The 18,858-nt window shown below is 43.2% G+C and overlaps 2 protein-coding genes across 2 annotated transcripts; both read left to right on the forward strand.

Annotated features, from left to right (window-relative positions):
- The first annotated feature begins 370 nt into the window (after positions 1 to 370).
- On the forward strand, positions 371 to 3,060 carry LOC127696290 (PRAME family member 8-like). Its single transcript, XM_052198859.1, has 3 exons — positions 371 to 657; positions 1,107 to 1,697; positions 2,493 to 3,060. Exons 1-3 carry the CDS (start codon positions 371 to 373, stop codon positions 3,058 to 3,060), a joined length of 1,446 nt encoding a protein of 481 aa, XP_052054819.1.
- Positions 3,061 to 12,090: 9,030 nt separating this feature from the next.
- On the forward strand, positions 12,091 to 14,780 carry LOC127696291 (PRAME family member 8-like). The gene is made up of 3 exons (XM_052198861.1): positions 12,091 to 12,377; positions 12,827 to 13,417; positions 14,213 to 14,780. Exons 1-3 carry the CDS (start codon positions 12,091 to 12,093, stop codon positions 14,778 to 14,780), a joined length of 1,446 nt encoding a protein of 481 aa, XP_052054821.1.
- Positions 14,781 to 18,858: the final 4,078 nt, after the last annotated feature.

The following is an 18,858-nucleotide window of genomic DNA, read 5'->3' on the forward strand; positions in this document are numbered from 1 at the left end:
TGGGAATTAATCTTGATCCATAACTCATGGATTTACATTGGTATGTTTGTTTCCTCGGTTACTTTTTGTTTGCATAGGTTTGAGATATTTTATTTTGTTTTTGAGAAAGGGTCCTACATAAAATATTTTGATCTGACAATTATGTGAATATTTGCTTGATATAAAGACTTCCACATTATCATTGTGGGAGCCTCTCTTTCCACTACCAGTTTAGGTTGAACAGGCAAATTGATTTCTCTGTTACTGTTAGAGCATTAGCTCAGAAGCTTAGTGGTTGATATAATGTTGAGGAAGTTGTATTAAGTTTGTCTTGAACGTGTATTCCTTTCTGACTTCTTGGCAGGAGTCTTTTGACTCGAGACTTTAGAAGATGAGTATTCAGACCGCAGCCACACTCAAGAAGCTGGCAATTCAGTCTCTGGTGAGAGATGAGGCTTTGGCCATATCCTCTCTGGAGGATCTCCCCTCTGTACTCTTCCCAGCACTGTTCAAGGAGGCTTTCAGTGGCAGACAAACCAAGCTCATAAAGGCAATGTTGGCAGCCTGGCCTTTCCCCTGTCTCCCTGTGGGGGCATTGATGAAGACGCCTAAACTGGAAATGTTGCAAGCTGTGCTAGATGGAATAGACATGCGACTGACTAAAGGGTTTCACCCCAGGTGAGCAAAGGTCAAGTATTATATAAGAGACCATGTGGGCTACACAGTAGAGATTGTGGGGTCATTGCGAATGGCTTCTGATGGGATCACCAGACAGTGATTCAGGAACCTTATAGCTATTGTGTGCTTGGACTAAGGACAGTTATCAGTGGATTAGGGCTTTGATCCAAGCAGCCTCACAGTAGAATGTGCCTATCTATCCCTGCCATTCCTAAAACCATTAATAATGGGACTAGGGAGAAATAATGAGTAACTTAGAGGAAGGAAAGTGGTCAGGGCCACACATGCAGCTCAGAGAAAATTGTGCAGCATGCATGTGTGCACATTGCACTGTTGTTTAAAAAATATACAGCTTGGCAGGCTGAGGGGTATTTCACTATAGAGTCACTTAGTGAACCCTTACTGAGGGTCATCGCGGCTGCTGATACTTGACATGTGTTCACCCTCAGCAGGGGAAAACTTCAGGTTCTGGACCTGAGGAATGTGCACCATGCCTTTTGGAACATATGGGCTGGTACAGAGGACGATAGCTGTTCTTCAGAGCCCTTGGATGAGAAGCCAGTAGTGAAGGCCCTTCCCAGATATGCAGTGAGGAGGCAGCTGAAGGTGGTAGCTGAGTTGTGCCTCAGGCCACGCCTTGATGAAGCACAAGCAGCCTTCTTGAAGTGGGCCCAGCAGAGAAAGGACTCCCTACATTTGTGTTGTGCAAAGATGAAGATCTGGGCTATGCCCATGGACTTTATCAGCAAGATCTTGAATATATTTCATCCAGAGCATATTGAGGAATTGGAACTGAACACTCAGTGGAATTTGTACAAGCTGGCCGAATTTGCTTCCTGCTTTGGGCAGATGAGAAATCTTTGCAAACTCTTCCTGGCACCCCTCTACAAGAACGTCTTCAAGATTGCCAATAGGACAGGAGACAGAGAAGAGCAGTCTATCCAGGAGTTCATATCTGTCTTCTCGAAATTCAATTGTCTCCAGCATCTCTCCATGAGTGGTGTCCATTTCCTCAAAGACCACATGAATCAGGTCCTCAGGTGAGCAAGGATGGAGGACTGGGTCAGCTAGCAGAGCAAATTTTCCTCTTCCATTTTAAAGATTAGTGGTCCAGGATGCCTGTCTGTCAGTCACTGGGAACAAACATTTAGGGGCTCCTTAGAATATGTACATAATGTGTAGTGATTCCAAGTCTTAAATGAGCATGCCTGAAGCAGAGGACAAAAGGGATATAAGGAGTAGGTCAGATATGGTGAGGAGGGCTTGAAATTCTTCTTGGAATCATAGGCAAACAATCCATCAAAAAGGGGACAGGAAGAGTTGAATGTACTTAGATCTTGAGGGACTCAGCAGCAATGTGAGAAGGTGAGCTGTCTGCTTAGATCTGTGGGCACAGCCTTCCCTCTCCCCCTACTACTCCGTGAGTGAAATGCTTGACCCTCAGTAGGGCTGAGTGCATGAGACAAGAGGGAGTGTGGGCATCTGCATGATAGCATGAGTGACTGTGGAGAGGTCAGGGTGCAATGCAGCATTGACTGAGGCCACAGGTCATGTCCTTAGATCCTGTCAGGACTCTCCTGGCATGAAACTTCCTCCTTGGTATCCTGGGTTTTATAGGGTATAATGGTTTTCTGCTTGAGACTATGGCCAGCAGATCTAGTGTGGGTTTGACTTCACTAAGCTGATTCCAAAAGGAAGCATCTCAGATAATATCTTTGATCATTTGCTCACACTCAGCTTGGGGTCCCTGTTCCCTTCTAAGACATTGAAAAGCCCACCCCATGCTCTCCATCACCATTTGCCAGAAGTAACCCTCTGGTCCCCTTCATCTCTAGGCACCTGATGACGCCACTGAGCTCCCTTTCTGTCACTCACTACCAACTTTCACAGTCAGACTTGGATTCCTTCTCCCACTGCCAGAGTGTCTTTCAGCTAAAACATCTGGAAATGAGAGGTGTGGTTCTAACAGATTTGGATCTGATGCCTATGAAATGTCTCCTCCAAAAGGTGGCAGATACTCTAGAAACTCTGGATTTTCAGGGATGTAGGGTGAAGGACTCCCAGCTCATTGCCCTCCTACCTGCCCTCACACATTGCTCTCAGCTCACCAAGATCAACTTCTACAACAATTGCTTCTCCATGCCCATCCTGAAGGACCTTTTGGAGCACACAGTCAACTGGAGCAAGATGAATGTGGAACAATACCCTGCCCCTCTGGAGTGCTATGATAGGTTGGCTCATGTCTCCAGAGTAAGATTTGCCCAACTTTGTCTGCAGCTCCTGGAAACTCTCAGGGCAATAAGGCAGCCCAACAACATCTCCTTTGCTACAGATAATTGTCCTAAATGTGGTGAGCGCTGTGTCTATGGCCAAGGTGCGAGATTTTGTTTTTGCTGGCACTGAGCATGGATACAGGACTTCCTGATGTGAATAACGGGCAGGACTGGGACACATCTCTCATGCATGGTGGTCAGAGACTGTGACTTCAGACACTTTATACATGCTTGGAAACAAAAGACTGTACAAGAACTGAGATCCTGGAAGCTGAGCTTGGCATGGGAAACAATCTGTTGGACTGTGTGAACAGAGGACTTGTGGAGTCAGGATGACAACTTGGCTGTTTTGAGTGACTTCTGCCAGGACAGATTAAGAGATGCTTTGTAATGGACCTGCCAACTTTTGTTCTGAACTGTAATGTCAAGTCAATAAACAGAACCAGGGTTCTTTTTTTAGATGTCATTCCTGGTGTGTAACTAGCATAAAGTATCTACCTTTAATCATTCTGCAACAAATACCCTCTGGAGAGAGTCAAAATGAACACATGGATGCCAGACATGTAATGATTCAAAATCCTGGGTACATGGATAATGTTATAAGCTAAGGTGATTCACATATGGATCTCTAGGTTAGCATGTGCTAAAGAAGAATTCATAAGAACAACCTACATGTCTCTCACACTTCTTTTTTATTCCTTCCCATCCCTCCTCTCCCTGCCTGCTAATGAACTTCACAGGCCTTGTTGCTTTGAACCTTTGAACTTGCTCCGTGCTTGCCCACAGCAAGCTCCTTTCATGCTCTACAGACAGACAACCAATCAAAGAAGCCAAACCCCACGTATTAAAGGAGGTGACTCCTGTTTTAATAGTACATTTTGCTAGAAAAGAGGGCCAAAGTTTGGTTTCAGCACTTTTATCATCAGATGCCTCCAGCTAGAACTCAAGCTTCAGGTGGTAAGTCCATCTCTTCAGATATCTGTGGATCCTGGCTTTTACACATTATGCACAATACATATGCATATACACCAAAATGAAAAAGTCTTAAAAAGCCCTCCATTTCACAAATATTTCACAAAATGAACTAATTTATTAAACTGAGGTTGCTTGAGTTGTGTGTGTCTCCAATGATTTTCCCCTGCAACACACTGTGAAGAGAATATGTGAAGTTTCAGGTGTATTAATTGAGCTTAGTTGTTGAGCAGCAGCCTAGCTAGTGTTGGGCTCCAGTGGTTCAATCTCCTTGAGCCCTCATGAGACTAGGTTGGTTGATCCTGTAGGTTTTCTTCTGGTGTCCGTGAACTCTCTGACTCCTTCAATATTCCCTCTAGTCTTCCACAAGATTCCCTGAACTTTGTCTAATATTTGTCTGTGGGTCTCTGCATCTGTTTTTGTCGGTGGCTGGGTGAAACGTCTCAAAAGATAGTTATTCTAGGATTCTATTTAGAGAATATCATTAATAATGTCAGGGCTCTTGAACTCATTGTAAAAGGTGACACTTCCTGAACAGAACACCCATAGATCAGGCACTAAGGCCAATACTTTTCAAGTGTGACCTCAAGAAAGTAGAAATCCTCAGTAAGGCAAATACAGCATCAGTAGGTCAAAACAGTACCCTAAGTAATGGCAAAAATATCTTCACCAGCTGTACATTCGACAGAGGGTTGATATCAAACCATGTAAATACCTCAAGAAATTAGACATCAAAAACCCAATACTCCATTTAAAATAAAAATGGAGTACAGAATTCAACAAAGAATTTTCAACAGGAAAGCTCTAATTGCCAGGATATACTTAAGGAAATATCCAACATTCCTACGAAAATGCAAATTGTAAGGAGTCTGAGATTCCTTCCTATACACATGAGCATGGCTAGGATAAAAATGGAAATGACCGCACATGCACGTGAGGATTTGGAGCAAGGGAGACAATCTTGCATTTCTGGTGAGTGTGTAAATTTGCACACCATATTTGGAAATCAAGCTGGGTGATTATCACAAATAATTCTACTTCAAGGCCCAGTTATACAATTCCTGGCCATAAACTCAAAACTTGTTCTGCCATAGCACAAGGACACTTGCTCAACTTCATTCATAGCACCTTTATTCATAATAACCAGAAACTGTTAGCACACCACCTGTCTCTCACTGAAGAGTGGATAAGGAAAATCATGTACATTTCTGTCATGGAATACTAATCATATATTAAAAATAAGGATTATAATGCAGTTTTCAGGCAAATAGATAGAACTCAAAAAATATCCATTCTTAGTGAGGTCATTGTGACCCAGAAGAATGTGCATGCTATGTACTCACTAATACATGGATATTACCCATAGACTACAGGAAAAGCATGCTACAATCCAAACACTCAAAGAAACTAAGTAAGATTAGGGCCCTAGGTAAGATGATTGAATCTCACTAGGTAAGGTAAATAGAATGTATATTACTAGTGGTTGATCAGAGGGAACTGTATGGGTGCTGGTATGGGACACAAAGAGAGGTATGGAAATCAAGTGTGTTGGGAGGAGCCGGCTCCACTGTGCTGGGAGAGAGAAATACAATCCATTTGGGGGCATCTCAGGTACAAGACAGACACACAGGATGGGGCAGGCTCCTGGGAGTATATGGGAGTGACCTTGGCTGGAAACTCAGGAGCTGGGGATAGGGAGACTGAAAGTGGCCACTTCCTGTAGTCAGGCAGGATTTCCAGTGGGGGGAAGGTAACACCAACCCACCAACAAAACCTTCCATCTAAAATTTTCCCTGCCTACAATATGTGCAGGTATAAACCTGGAGCTGAGTTTGAAAGAATAGCCAACTATAGACTGGAGAAACATGAGGATTAACCCATGTCAGAAAGCCAAACTCTGACACTCTTGATGATACTTGGTTGTGCTTAAGAACAGAATCCTAGCATAATTGTCATACAAGAATCTTCATCCAGCATCTGGTGGCACCAGAAGGATATGCACAGCAAAACATTAGGCAGATTTCAGAGAGAGTTGGGGAAAAGTCAAAAGGAGGATTGAGGGAGTCAGATGGTGTCAATTTACCACAAGGAGATCAAGAGAACCAAGTTTCCTGGACTCATTGGGGTTTATCAGAGACTGAACCACCCACCATCAAAGAGCATGCAAGGTCTAGACCTAGGCTCCCTGGACATATGGAGCAGATGCGAATCTTGAGCTTATTGCATGTCTCATAAAAACCAGACAGCAGGGTTTCTCTTATTCAACTTCATGGCCTTCCATGGGAAACTTTTCCCCTAGCTGGGCTTCCTTGTCTGGCCCCAGTGGGCACGGATGTATTTAGAGCTGATGTAAATTGGTGTGCCAGGGCATTGTGGAAACTGCTGGGGGTAGGGCATGTGTGCCTCTTCTTCTCTGGGGAGAATGGGAGCAGGAAATGAGGGGGAAAGGGTCACAGGGTAGGTATGGAAAGAAAGCAACTTCAGGATGTGATCAGGTGGTAAAGCGAATACACAAATGAATTAATGAAAACCCAAAGAAATGATAGATAGGGAGCTAGATATGTTTCACAGTTAAATGTTGCCTACTGCAAACTAAATAGAAACACATTCTATCTGAAATATGGTAGCAACATGTTTTCTTAAGCCTCATATTTACACTAAAAATCATTAAATATGCTAATTTTGATATACAGTAAAGTAATGAGGATTGTGAAGCTTTGTGGCTACTGTTAGTATATACTTATACCTGATAATTAACATATGTAAATTATTCAAACAATGTTGTTTCAGTCAGACATCATGCTACATATATAAATAGCTAAGTTTATATTTATTTTATTTTACTCTCTGCCCCCTGCAAATTTTTTTCTTTTTCCTCTCTTTTCTTTTCTTTTTTTAAAATTAGATGTATTCTTTATTTACATTTCTTTTTGGGGTAGGGCTATGGATTTGTTTTTTTCAAGACAGCGTTTCTTTGTAGAGCCCTGGCTGTCCTGGAATGCACTCTGAAGACCAGGCTGGCCAAGAACTCAGAAATCTGCCTGCCTCTGCCTCCCGGGTCCTGGGATTAAAGGAGTGCTCCATCATTGTCTGGCCTTTATTTAAATTTCAAATGTTTTCTCCTTGCCTGGATCACCCCCTCCCAAAAGTCCCATTAGACCTCTTCCCTCCCCCTGTTCCCCAATCGAACCCCTCCTTTATCCTTGTCCTGATATTCCCCTACACTGCTGTATTGAGCCTTTCCAGGACCAGGGCCTTCTCCTTCATTCTCCTTGGGTTACAACACATTTTATGAAAGAATTATTTTCAGTAAAGGAAAAGCAATGTAAAGGGGATGGAGATATAACTGAGCATTTTAGAGTACTGGATTCTCTAACGAATACATCAGGTTCATTTGCCTGCTTATATGTTGCAGCTTCTGTGTCCTGTATCCCCAGTGCTCTTAACTGCTGAACCATACATTCAGTAAATATGAGGTAAACATGATCAAGGATCAGCTTGGCACATAGTCTACAGATAAGCCAACAAGACAGGAGCTAGACAGGTAAAAGGCTCTTACCACACAAGGATGCAGAGGTATGGACTCTTTACTTTGCATGTAGCCTAGGTTATAGATGGAAACTCTTTCATCTAGGCAGCCATAAAATTAGTGCTGGGGTTCAATACAGGAAAGGATCTCAGTATCCAAATGTGAGAAATAATATAGTACAGTCCTAGAAACTTGAAGGTTGTGAGCTGTATCACTCTTGATTATGAGAGCACCTCTAACATGGAGAAGGCCAGTGACTCGTTAACGTGAGCCCCAGTCTTAAGGACAGTTTCTTCACAACCTTAGAACTGGCAAGCCTGCCCCTGAGATTACTCACTAGGCACTTCTGGAAGAAAGTTACCAGATATTCACAGGTTGAGGATCAAGCCTAATTGTTGCCAGTGTCCTGTGATAGCCAAATTTCTGAAGAAAATGTTGGGAGAAGCCGTTCGCAGAAGTTCCACTGGATTCCAAGCCTATAGTCTGTGGCTTCTGCCTGTTAAATCCAATTGACAATCAAGGAAGTTAATGGTAGCTCACAGCTTTGGGCAGCAAACAGGTGTTCTGAGTCACACAATGTTCCTTCCAAGTTCCTACAGGTGTAGCTCAGGGGTGACAACAGAAAGGAATTGTGTGTGCAATTGTGTGAGTGGCTAAATTCTAAGGTCACAACTGTGAAGCAGCTGCTACACATTCATTGGTGGTAGAGGGCAGCAAGCTACCAGAATAATATCTCAGAGCACCAGATCAGCAAAGGGGCTGGACTATGTTGGCCAGAGAAAGAACAGGGCTTAGCAGCAGGATCGCATCCTCAGTCAAGTCCAGAGGAAACCCTCAAGGGCCGAAGTCACATAAAGAAACAAGAAACAAACCAAAACAAGAAAACCTGCCAGGCTCCCCAACCTCCTACTCTGACAATCGTGCAACAGAAGGCCAAAGTCACCAGGACAGGGCTCCTAGCACTTTGGAGAAACCATGCAGACCAAACATAAGAATCTACTGTGCCCCACCCTTTGCACGAACTTCTTCAAGGACACCCAGGACATGCTCCGCAGAGGGACACAGGTCAATCACAGAAAATCTCTCCAAATAAGCTTGCAGGAATATAATAGGATCTGGAATCTATTCCCTCCCACTGAGTACAAAGCCTGGACCTGAACAAAGCCCCTTTCCCACCCTTGGGTGTTTTGGCAAAAGCCTACATTGTGTCTAAGGCTGGAAATTTATCAGGCGCAGTAAAAATGAGTCATTATCTTTATCTTTGACCAGAGGTACTTTTAACTCTTCCATTAAGAACTATAGTGCTGAGTAACTTATCAAGCTCAGTGGTAGCCCCTAGGCTCCATAATTCCCTGGGCATCAGTGCCATCCAGCTCAATGTCTCTTTTACCTTGGACCCAATTTACACTGAAATTCTTTCTTTCCAGTATGGATTTCTCCTTGCTTTTCCCAAGAGACCTCCTTAGCTCTTTGGAGAAACCTGTTTTCTCTTGACCAACGGGATAAGAACCTTCACTGGGTTTCATTCATGAAAACTAGGACAAGAGACTGAGCTGCCTATTTACCACTGAGCTACAATTATTGGTATTTGGTTGGGTGAGACAGAATCACATTATGTCGGCTAGGTTAGAGTCAGTTTGGAGCCATCCTTCTTCAGTCTCCTGAAGCTTTCACCACCTTCCTGGATCAGCTCTCATGCTGTTCTGTACTTGAGAACTGTCTTGCTTCATTTGCGTCTTGGTGTACCAGCAGCAGAGCATGCGTGTAGATGGGGGAGGACTCAAAACTGCAGTGGTTTCTCTCCTTCCACCCGAGGGCCCCATTACTGAACTCAGCACTTACTTGGGCGGCAAGTGCTATTGCTCTTTGGGCCATCTCACTGGACCTTAAGCTCTCTGGAGGATTTTCTTTTAGAATTGTGTTTTGGGTAATTTTTGCTTTGCTTGATTGCTTGTCTGGTTTTGGGTTGTTTGGTTGTTGGGTTATTTGGTTGGTTTTTGAAAGGGATGGTCTGTTTAACATGTCTCCTTTTTCCTGAACTCAGTCTGAACAACATGCTGACCTTGACCTTAGTCCTTCACCTGCTACTACCTCCCTAATGCTAGTTTTAAGGATTGTACCTGCGCCATCTAGTAAACTACACTTTGTTTATGTGTTTCTTTGTTTTGTTGTTTGGGGGCAGGGTTTCATTGTTTAAGAGCCCTAGATGTCCCATAAGCTACTCTGTGGTCCAGTTTGGCCTCAACATCAAAGGTGCCCCTGCCTCTCTTGAGATTTAGGTCTGTGCTACCCTGCTCAGCTCTGGTTTAATTATAAGACAGATCCTCACTCCATAGGCTTTACTGGTTTTTGAATTATTTATTTAGATGAGGGTAGCCTTGAACTCACTGACCCAGTCAACCTTGGACTCCTGAGGGGATGGATTAAAGGTGTGTGCCACAAAACCCAAGATAGAGCTGCTGTTTTTAGATGATTGATTTTATGGGTAGTGGTGCTTGTGTACAAATAGGAATGGATAACCCTCACAGGCCTGTTGCCCTAGCAGGTCAGAATGGAGTTTCAGATTGCCTGGAACTGTAATCACAGATCATTTCTAGCCACCACATAGATGATAGGAATAGAAGATTGATAGGTGCTCACACTTTCTAAAGCAACCCTTCAGCCCACGTCCCACTCTAGATTACATCTCCTTGAGGAAGGCTTTTTGGCTGATCCTAGTTGACTTACTCTCTGCTTCCTTGGGAGCCAAGGGCACCATCTCCCTCACACCCTCCTTTTTCTGTTTGCTTTCGTCCATTTAGGAAGCAGGCTTTGTAGAGATCACACAATACTACGACTTACAATTTCGATGAACATGACCATGAACTGAGCATCCTATCTCAGGGATGTCCCAGCATCCTTGCTGCATGCCCCATCTTGTCTGCTGCAAAGAGAGTTGTAGGGAGAATTCCTGTATGTGGGGTAGCTCCCGACCATCTGAGTACATGCAGAACCCTGGCTAGTATAGTAATGGGGTCAAGCTATGCTCCGGCACCACCTCTAGAGTGGTTGATGCTGAAATTTATTGACCGAGCATCCACTTCATTCCTTGAGCTTCAATGTATATTCCTGTCTCTGACATAGCAATCTGTTCCAAATCCAGTGAAAAAGAATATCTTCCAATTATGTCGTGTCTCTCATCAAAAACTGATTAAACCCTTACCTGATGCAAACTCTGGTCACATGAATAAAATCAAACAAGAAATAGTTATTCATAACAATAATCCTAGCCATAAGAAGGTTTCTGAGGCTGAAGGATTCCTAGAATTGGACCTCTAAAACAACCTTGGATTCAGAGCATGACATGGTCACTGGTACAACTTGAAAACTGAATAGATCTTATGCAAATGAAGGAATAAATGTACCCACATGGTGTTGTATGGTGTATTAACAAATGGAATGTTTTTTATTTATCCAAGAAACTTTTGGGTGTGTTTGTGTGTGTGAATGACGATGAGTGGGAAATTTGTTATCACAAGTCCTTCTGATTCAATGAGTGAAATGATTACAACTTTGATCTATAATTTAAAGGGTGGAGATTAGACCAGGAAATCCAATTCCGGTTTGGGTTTGAAGGGTGTGGCTACAATAGGGAGGGGCAAGCAGAGATGTATATAAAGGCTTCTATGGAGCCACATATCACAGTCAGAGGCTTGCATCTTGCAAATCTCCCTGATTCGGCTGGGATTTGGCAACATATCTGCATTGCTCAACTGGTATGTAAACCATTTTTTTTTTCTCCTTGGGTCATGCAGTTTGATATAGAGAAATTCAGACTCCTTAAGAGGAACATGTTGAGGATCTTGGGTTTCATTGCAAATGAAATTTTAGCCTCATCACCAATACTATCCCATGATAGCTTGTGTGTATATTCCATTACTTTGCCTGATATAACTGTTTGAGACAAGGATTCTGTATGTTGTTCCAACTCTCTTAGAGCTGGCCATGTGCCTCCAGGTAAGCTCCAAATCAGACAATCTGATTAAAATGCTCCCTCATGTTTCCCCTTCACTGTAATGGTCTTTATTTTTTTGTGAGACCCTGGATTACACTGTAGACCTGTAAGCCAGGTATCCTTGATATCCTTCCACATCATATAGCTGAAATGACACATGTGATTTACTCATGTGTCTTGCCTTAGGTTTTCCATCGCCTCTTTTACACACACGTTTGCTCTGTGGACATATTCTACTTCACAGACACAGGTGAGATTCAATATTGTAGAAATGCACTCAAGTCATTCTATTTTCTGGGAATTAATCTTGATCCATAACTCATGGATTTACATTGGTATGTTTGTTTCCTCGGTTACTTTTTGTTTGCATAGGTTTGAGATATTTTATTTTGTTTTTGAGAAAGGGTCCTACATAAAATATTTTGATCTGACAATTATGTGAATATTTGCTTGATATAAAGACTTCCACATTATCATTGTGGGAGCCTCTCTTTCCACTACCAGTTTAGGTTGAACAGGCAAATTGATTTCTCTGTTACTGTTAGAGCATTAGCTCAGAAGCTTAGTGGTTGATATAATGTTGAGGAAGTTGTATTAAGTTTGTCTTGAACGTGTATTCCTTTCTGACTTCTTGGCAGGAGTCTTTTGACTCGAGACTTTAGAAGATGAGTATTCAGACCGCAGCCACACTCAAGAAGCTGGCAATTCAGTCTCTGGTGAGAGATGAGGCTTTGGCCATATCCTCTCTGGAGGATCTCCCCTCTGTACTCTTCCCAGCACTGTTCAAGGAGGCTTTCAGTGGCAGACAAACCAAGCTCATAAAGGCAATGTTGGCAGCCTGGCCTTTCCCCTGTCTCCCTGTGGGGGCATTGATGAAGACGCCTAAACTGGAAATGTTGCAAGCTGTGCTAGATGGAATAGACATGCGACTGACTAAAGGGTTTCACCCCAGGTGAGCAAAGGTCAAGTATTATATAAGAGACCATGTGGGGTACACAGTAGAGATTGTGGGGTCATTGCGAATGGCTTCTGATGGGATCACCAGACAGTGATTCAGGAACCTTATAGCTATTGTGTGCTTGGACTAAGGACAGTTATCAGTGGATTAGGGCTTTGATCCAAGCAGCCTCACAGTAGAATGTGCCTATCTATCCCTGCCATTCCTAAAACCATTAATAATGGGACTAGGGAGAAATAATGAGTAACTTAGAGGAAGGAAAGTGGTCAGGGCCACACATGCAGCTCAGAGAAAATTGTGCAGCATGCATGTGTGCACATTGCACTGTTGTTTAAAAAATATACAGCTTGGCAGGCTGAGGGGTATTTCACTATAGAGTCACTTAGTGAACCCTTACTGAGGGTCATCGCGGCTGCTGATACTTGACATGTGTTCACCCTCAGCAGGGGAAAACTTCAGGTTCTGGACCTGAGGAATGTGCACCATGCCTTTTGGAACATATGGGCTGGTACAGAGGACGATAGCTGTTCTTCAGAGCCCTCGGATGAGAAGCCAGTAGTGAAGGCCCTTCCCAGATATGCAGTGAGGAGGCAGCTGAAGGTGGTAGCTGAGTTGTGCCTCAGGCCACGCCTTGATGAAGCACAAGCAGCCTTCTTGAAGTGGGCCCAGCAGAGAAAGGACTCCCTACATTTGTGTTGTGCAAAGATGAAGATCTGGGCTATGCCCATGGACTTTATCAGCAAGATCTTGAATATATTTCATCCAGAGCATATTGAGGAATTGGAACTGAACACTCAGTGGAATTTGTACAAGCTGGCTGAATTTGCTTCCTGCTTTGGGCAGATGAGAAATCTTTGCAAACTCTTCCTGGCACCCCTCTACAAGAACGTCTTCAAGATTGCCAATAGGACAGGAGACAGAGAAGAGCAGTCTATCCAGGAGTTCATATCTGTCTTCTCCAAATTCAATTGTCTCCAGCATCTCTCCATGAGTGGTGTCCATTTCCTCAAAGACCACATGAATCAGGTCCTCAGGTGAGCAAGGATGGAGGACTGGGTCAGCTAGCAGAGCAAATTTTCCTCTTCCATTTTAAAGATTAGTGGTCCAGGATGCCTGTCTGTCAGTCACTGGGAACAAACATTTAGGGGCTCCTTAGAATATGTACGTAATGTGCAGTGATTCCAAGTCTTAAATGAGCATGCCCGAAGCAGAGGACAAAAGGGAGATAAGGAGTAGGTCAGATATGGTGAGGAGGGCTTGAAATTCTTCTTGGAATCATAGGCAAACAATCCATCAAAAAGGGGACAGGAAGAGTTGAATGTACTTAGATCTTGAGGGACTCAGCAGCAATGTGAGAAGGTGAGCTGTCTGCTTAGATCTGTGGGCACAGCCTTCCCTCTCCCCCTACTACTCCGTGAGTGAAATGCTTGACCCTCAGTAGGGCTGAGTGCATGAGACAAGAGGGAGTGTGGGCATCTGCATGATAGCATGAGTGACTGTGGAGAGGTCAGGGTGCAATGCAGCATTGACTGAGGCCACAGGTCATGTCCTTAGATCCTGTCAGGACTCTCCTGGCATGGAACTTCCTCCTTGGTATCCTGGGTTTTATAGGGTATAATGGTTTTCTGCTTGAGACTATGGCCAGCAGATCAAGTGTGGGTTTGACTTCACTAAGCTGATTCCAAAAGGAAGCATCTCAGATAATATCTTTGATCATTTGCTCACACTCAGCTTGGGGTCCCTGTTCCCTTCTAAGACATTGAAAAGCCCACCCCATGCTCTCCATCACCATTTGCCAGAACTAACCCTCTGGTCCCCTTCATCTCTAGGCACCTGATGACGCCACTGAGCTCCCTTTCTGTCACTCACTACCAACTTTCACAGTCAGACTTGGATTCCTTCTCCCACTGCCAGAGTGTCTTTCAGCTAAAACATCTGGAAATGAGAGGTGTGGTTCTAACAGATTTGGATCTGATGCCTATGAAATGTCTCCTCCAAAAGGTGGCAGATACTCTAGAAACTCTGGATTTTCAGGGATGTAGGGTGAAGGACTCCCAGCTCATTGCCCTCCTACCTGCCCTCACACATTGCTCTCAGCTCACCAAGATCAACTTCTACAACAATTGCTTCTCCATGCCCATCCTGAAGGACCTTTTGGAGCACACAGTCAACTGGAGCAAGATGAATGTGGAACAATACCCTGCCCCTCTGGAGTGGTATGATAGGTTGGCTCATGTCTCCAGAGTAAGATTTGCCCAACTTTGTCTGCAGCTCCTGGAAACTCTCAGGGCAATAAGGCAGCCCAAGAACATCTCCTTTGCTACAGATAATTGTCCTAAATGTGGTGAGCGCTGTGTCTATGGCCAAGGTGCGAGATTTTGTTTTTGCTGGCACTGAGCATGGATACAGGACTTCCTGATGTGAATAACGGGCAGGACTGGGACACATCTCTCATGCATGGTGGTCAGAGACTGTGACTTCAGACACTTTATACATGCTTGGAAACAAAAGACTGTACAAGAACTGAGATCCTGGAAGCTGAGCTTGGCATGGGAAACAATCTGTTGGACTGTGTGAACAGAGGACTTGTGGAGTCAGGATGACAACTTGGCTGTTTTGAGTGACTTCTGCCAGGACAGATTAAGAGATGCTTTGTAATGGACTTGCCAACTTTTGTTCTGAACTGTAATGTCAAGTCAATAAACAGAACCAGGGTTCTTTTTTTAGATGTCATTCCTGGTGTGTAACTAGCATAAAGTATCTACCTTTAATCATTCTGCAACAAATACCCTCTGGAGAGAGTCAAAATGAACACATGGATGCCAGACATGTAATGATTCAAAATCCTGGGTACATGGATAATGTTATAAGCTAAGGTGATTCACATATGGATCTCTAGGTTAGCATGTGCTAAAGAAGAATTCATAAGAACAACCTACATGTCTCTCACACTTCTTTTATATTCCTTCCCATCCCTCCTCTCCCTGCCTGCTAATGAACTTCACAGGCCTTGTTGCTTTGAACCTTTGAACTTGCTCCATGCTTGCCCACAGCAAACTCCTTTCATGCTCTACAGACAGACAACCAATCAAAGAAGCCAAACCCCACGTATTAAAGGAGGTGACTCCTGTTTTAATAGTACATTTTGCTAGAAAAGAGGGCCAAAGTTTGGTTTCAGCACTTTTATCATCAGATGCCTCCAGCTGGAACTCAAGCTTCAGGTGGTAGGTCCATCTCTTCAGATATCTGTGGATCCTGGCTTTTACACATTATGCACAATACATATGCATATACACCAAAATGAAAAAGTCTTAAAAAGCCCTCCATTTCACAAATATTTCACAAAATGAACTAATTTATTAAACTGAGGTTGCTTGAGTTGTGTGTGTCTCCAATGATTTTCCCCTGCAACACACTGTGAAGAGAATATGTGAAGTTTCAGGTGTATTAATTGAGCTTAGTTGTTGAGCAGCAGCCTAGCTAGTGTTGGGCTCCAGTGGTTCAATCTCCTTGAGCCCTCATGAGACTAGGTTGGTTGATCCTGTAGGTTTTCTTCTGGTGTCCGTGAACTCTCTGACTCCTTCAATATTCCCTCTAGTCTTCCACAAGATTCCCTGAACTTTGTCTAATATTTGTCTGTGGGTCTCTGCATCTGTTTTTGGCGGTGGCTGGGTGAAACGTCTCAAAAGATAGTTATTCTAGGATTCTATTTAGAGAATATCATTAATAATGTCAGGGCTCTTGAACTCATTTTAAAAGGTGACACTTCCTGAACAGAACACCCATAGATCAGGCACTAAGGCCAATACTTTTCAAGTGTGACCTCAAGAAAGTAGAAATCCTCAGTAAGGCAAATACAGCATCAGTAGGTCAAAACAGTACCCTAAGTAATGGCAAAAATATCTTCACCAGCTGTACATTCGACAGAGGGTTGATATCAAACAATGTAAATACCTCAAGAAATTAGACATCAAAAACCCAATACTCCATTTAAAATAAAAATGGAGTACAGAATTCAACAAAGAATTTTCAACAGGAAAGCTCTAATTGCCAGGATATACTTAAGGAAATATCCAACATTCCTACGAAAATGCAAATTGTAAGGAGTCTGAGATTCCTTCCTATACACATGAGCATGGCTAGGATAAAAATGGAAATGACCGCACATGCACGTGAGGATTTGGAGCAAGGGAGACAATCTTGCATTTCTGGTGAGTGTGTAAATTTGCACACCATATTTGGAAATCAAGCTGGGTGATTATCACAAATAATTCTACTTCAAGGCCCAGTTATACAATTCCTGGCCATAAACTCAAAACTTGTTCTGCCATAGCACAAGGACACTTGCTCAACTTCATTCATAGCACCTTTATTCATAATAACCAGAAACTGTTAGCACACCACCTGTCTCTCACTGAAGAGTGGATAAGGAAAATCATGTACATTTCTGTCATGGAATACTAATCATATATTAAAAATAAGGATTATAATGCAGTTTTCAGGCAAATAGATAGAACTCAAAAAATATCCATTCTTAGTGAGGTCATTGTGACCCAGAAGAATGTGCATGCTATGTACTCACTAATACATGGATATTACCCATAGACTACAGGAAAAGCATGCTACAATCCAAACACTCAAAGAAACTAAGTAAGATTAGGGCCCTAGGTAAGATGATTGAATCTCACTAGGTAAGGTAAATAGAATGTATATTACTAGTGGTTGATCAGAGGGAACTGTATGGGTGCTGGTATGGGACACAAAGAGAGGTATGGAAATCAAGTGTGTTGGGAGGAGCCGGCTCCACTGTGCTGGGAGAGAGAAATACAATCCATTTGGGGGCATCTCAGGTACAAGACAGACACACAGGATGGGGCAGGCTCCTGGGAGTATATGGGAGTGACCTTGGCTGGAAACTCAGGAGCTGGGGATAGGGAGACTGAAAGTGGCCACTTCCTGTAGTCAGGCAGGATTTCCAGTGGGGGGAAGGTAACACCAACCCACCAACAAAACCTTCCATCTAAAATTTTCCCTGCCTACAATATGTGCAGGTATAAACCTGGAGCTGAGTTTGAAAGAATAGCCAACTATAGACTGGAGAAACATGAGGATTAACCCATGTCAGAAAGCCAAACTCTGACACTCTTGATGATACTTGGTTGTGCTTAAGAACAGAATCCTAGCATAATTGTCATACAAGAATCTTCATCCAGCATCTGGTGGCACCAGAAGGATATGCACAGCAAAACATTAGGCAGAATTCAGAGAGAGTTGGGGAAAAGTCAAAAGGAGGATTGAGGGAGTCCTATGGTGTCAATTTACCACAAGGAGATCAAGAGAACCAAGTTTCCTGGACTCATTGGGGTTTATCAGAGACTGAACCACCCACCATCAAAGAGCATGCAAGGTCTAGACCTAGGCTCCCTGGACATATGGAGCAGATGCGAATCTTGGGCTTATTGCATGTCTCATAAAAACCAGACAGCAGGGTTTCTCTTATTCAACTTCATGGCCTTCCATGGGAAACTTTTCCCCTAGCTGGGCTTCCTTGTCTGGCCCCAGTGGGCACGGATGTATTTAGAGCTGATGTAAATTGGTGTGCCAGGGCATTGTGGAAACTGCTGGGGGTAGGGCATGTGTGCCTCTTCTTCTCTGGGGAGAATGGGAGCAGGAAATGAGGGGGAAAGGGTCACAGGGTAGGTATGGAAAGAAAGCAACTTCAGGATGTGATCAGGTGGTAAAGCGAATACACAAATGAATTAATGAAAACCCAAAGAAATGATAGATAGGGAGCTAGATATGTTTCACAGTTAAATGTTGCCTACTGCAAACTAAATAGAAACACATTCTATCTGAAATATGGTAGCAACATGTTTTCTTAAGCCTCATATTTACACTAAAAATCATTAAATATGCTAATTTTGATATACAGTAAAGTAATGAGGATTGTGAAGCTTTGTGGCTACTGTTAGTATATACTTATACCTGATAATTAACATATGTAAATTATTCAAACAATGTTGTTTCAGTCAGACATCATGCTACATATATAAATAGCTAAGTTTATATTTATTTTATTTTACTCTCTGCCCCCTGCACATTTTTTTCTTTTTCCTCTCTTTTCTTTTCTTTTTTTAAAATTAGATGTATTCTTTATTTACATTTCTTTTTGGGGTAGGGCTATGGATTTGTTTTTTTCAAGACAGCGTTTCTTTGTAGAGCCCTGGCTGTCCTGGAATGCACTCTGAAGACCAGGCTGGCCAAGAACTCAGAAATCTGCCTGCCTCTGCCTCCCGGGTCCTGGGATTAAAGGAGTGCTCCATCATTGTCTGGCCTTTATTTAAATTTCAAATGTTTTCTCCTTGCCTGGATCACCCCCTCCCAAAAGTCCCATTAGACCTCTTCCCTCCCCCTGTTCCCCAATCGAACCCCTCCTTTATCCTTGTCCTGATATTCCCCTACACTGCAGTATTGA

The sequence above is a fragment of the Apodemus sylvaticus genome, chromosome 11 (genome assembly GCF_947179515.1).
Source record: "Apodemus sylvaticus chromosome 11, mApoSyl1.1, whole genome shotgun sequence".
Classification (NCBI taxonomy): domain Eukaryota; kingdom Metazoa; phylum Chordata; class Mammalia; order Rodentia; family Muridae; genus Apodemus; species Apodemus sylvaticus.

Excerpts from the sequence above, each read along its gene's own strand:
- LOC127696290 (XM_052198859.1), top strand. The coding sequence starts at position 371 with ATGAGTATTCAGACCGCAGCCACACTCAAGAAGCTGGCAATTCAGTCT. Across the intron at positions 658-1,106 it reads ACTAAAGGGTTTCACCCCAG|CAGGGGAAAACTTCAGGTTC; the intron begins GTGAGCAAAGGT and ends GTTCACCCTCAG. Across the intron at positions 1,698-2,492 it reads CACATGAATCAGGTCCTCAG|GCACCTGATGACGCCACTGA; the intron begins GTGAGCAAGGAT and ends CTTCATCTCTAG.
- LOC127696291 (XM_052198861.1), top strand. The coding sequence starts at position 12,091 with ATGAGTATTCAGACCGCAGCCACACTCAAGAAGCTGGCAATTCAGTCT. Across the intron at positions 12,378-12,826 it reads ACTAAAGGGTTTCACCCCAG|CAGGGGAAAACTTCAGGTTC; the intron begins GTGAGCAAAGGT and ends GTTCACCCTCAG. Across the intron at positions 13,418-14,212 it reads CACATGAATCAGGTCCTCAG|GCACCTGATGACGCCACTGA; the intron begins GTGAGCAAGGAT and ends CTTCATCTCTAG.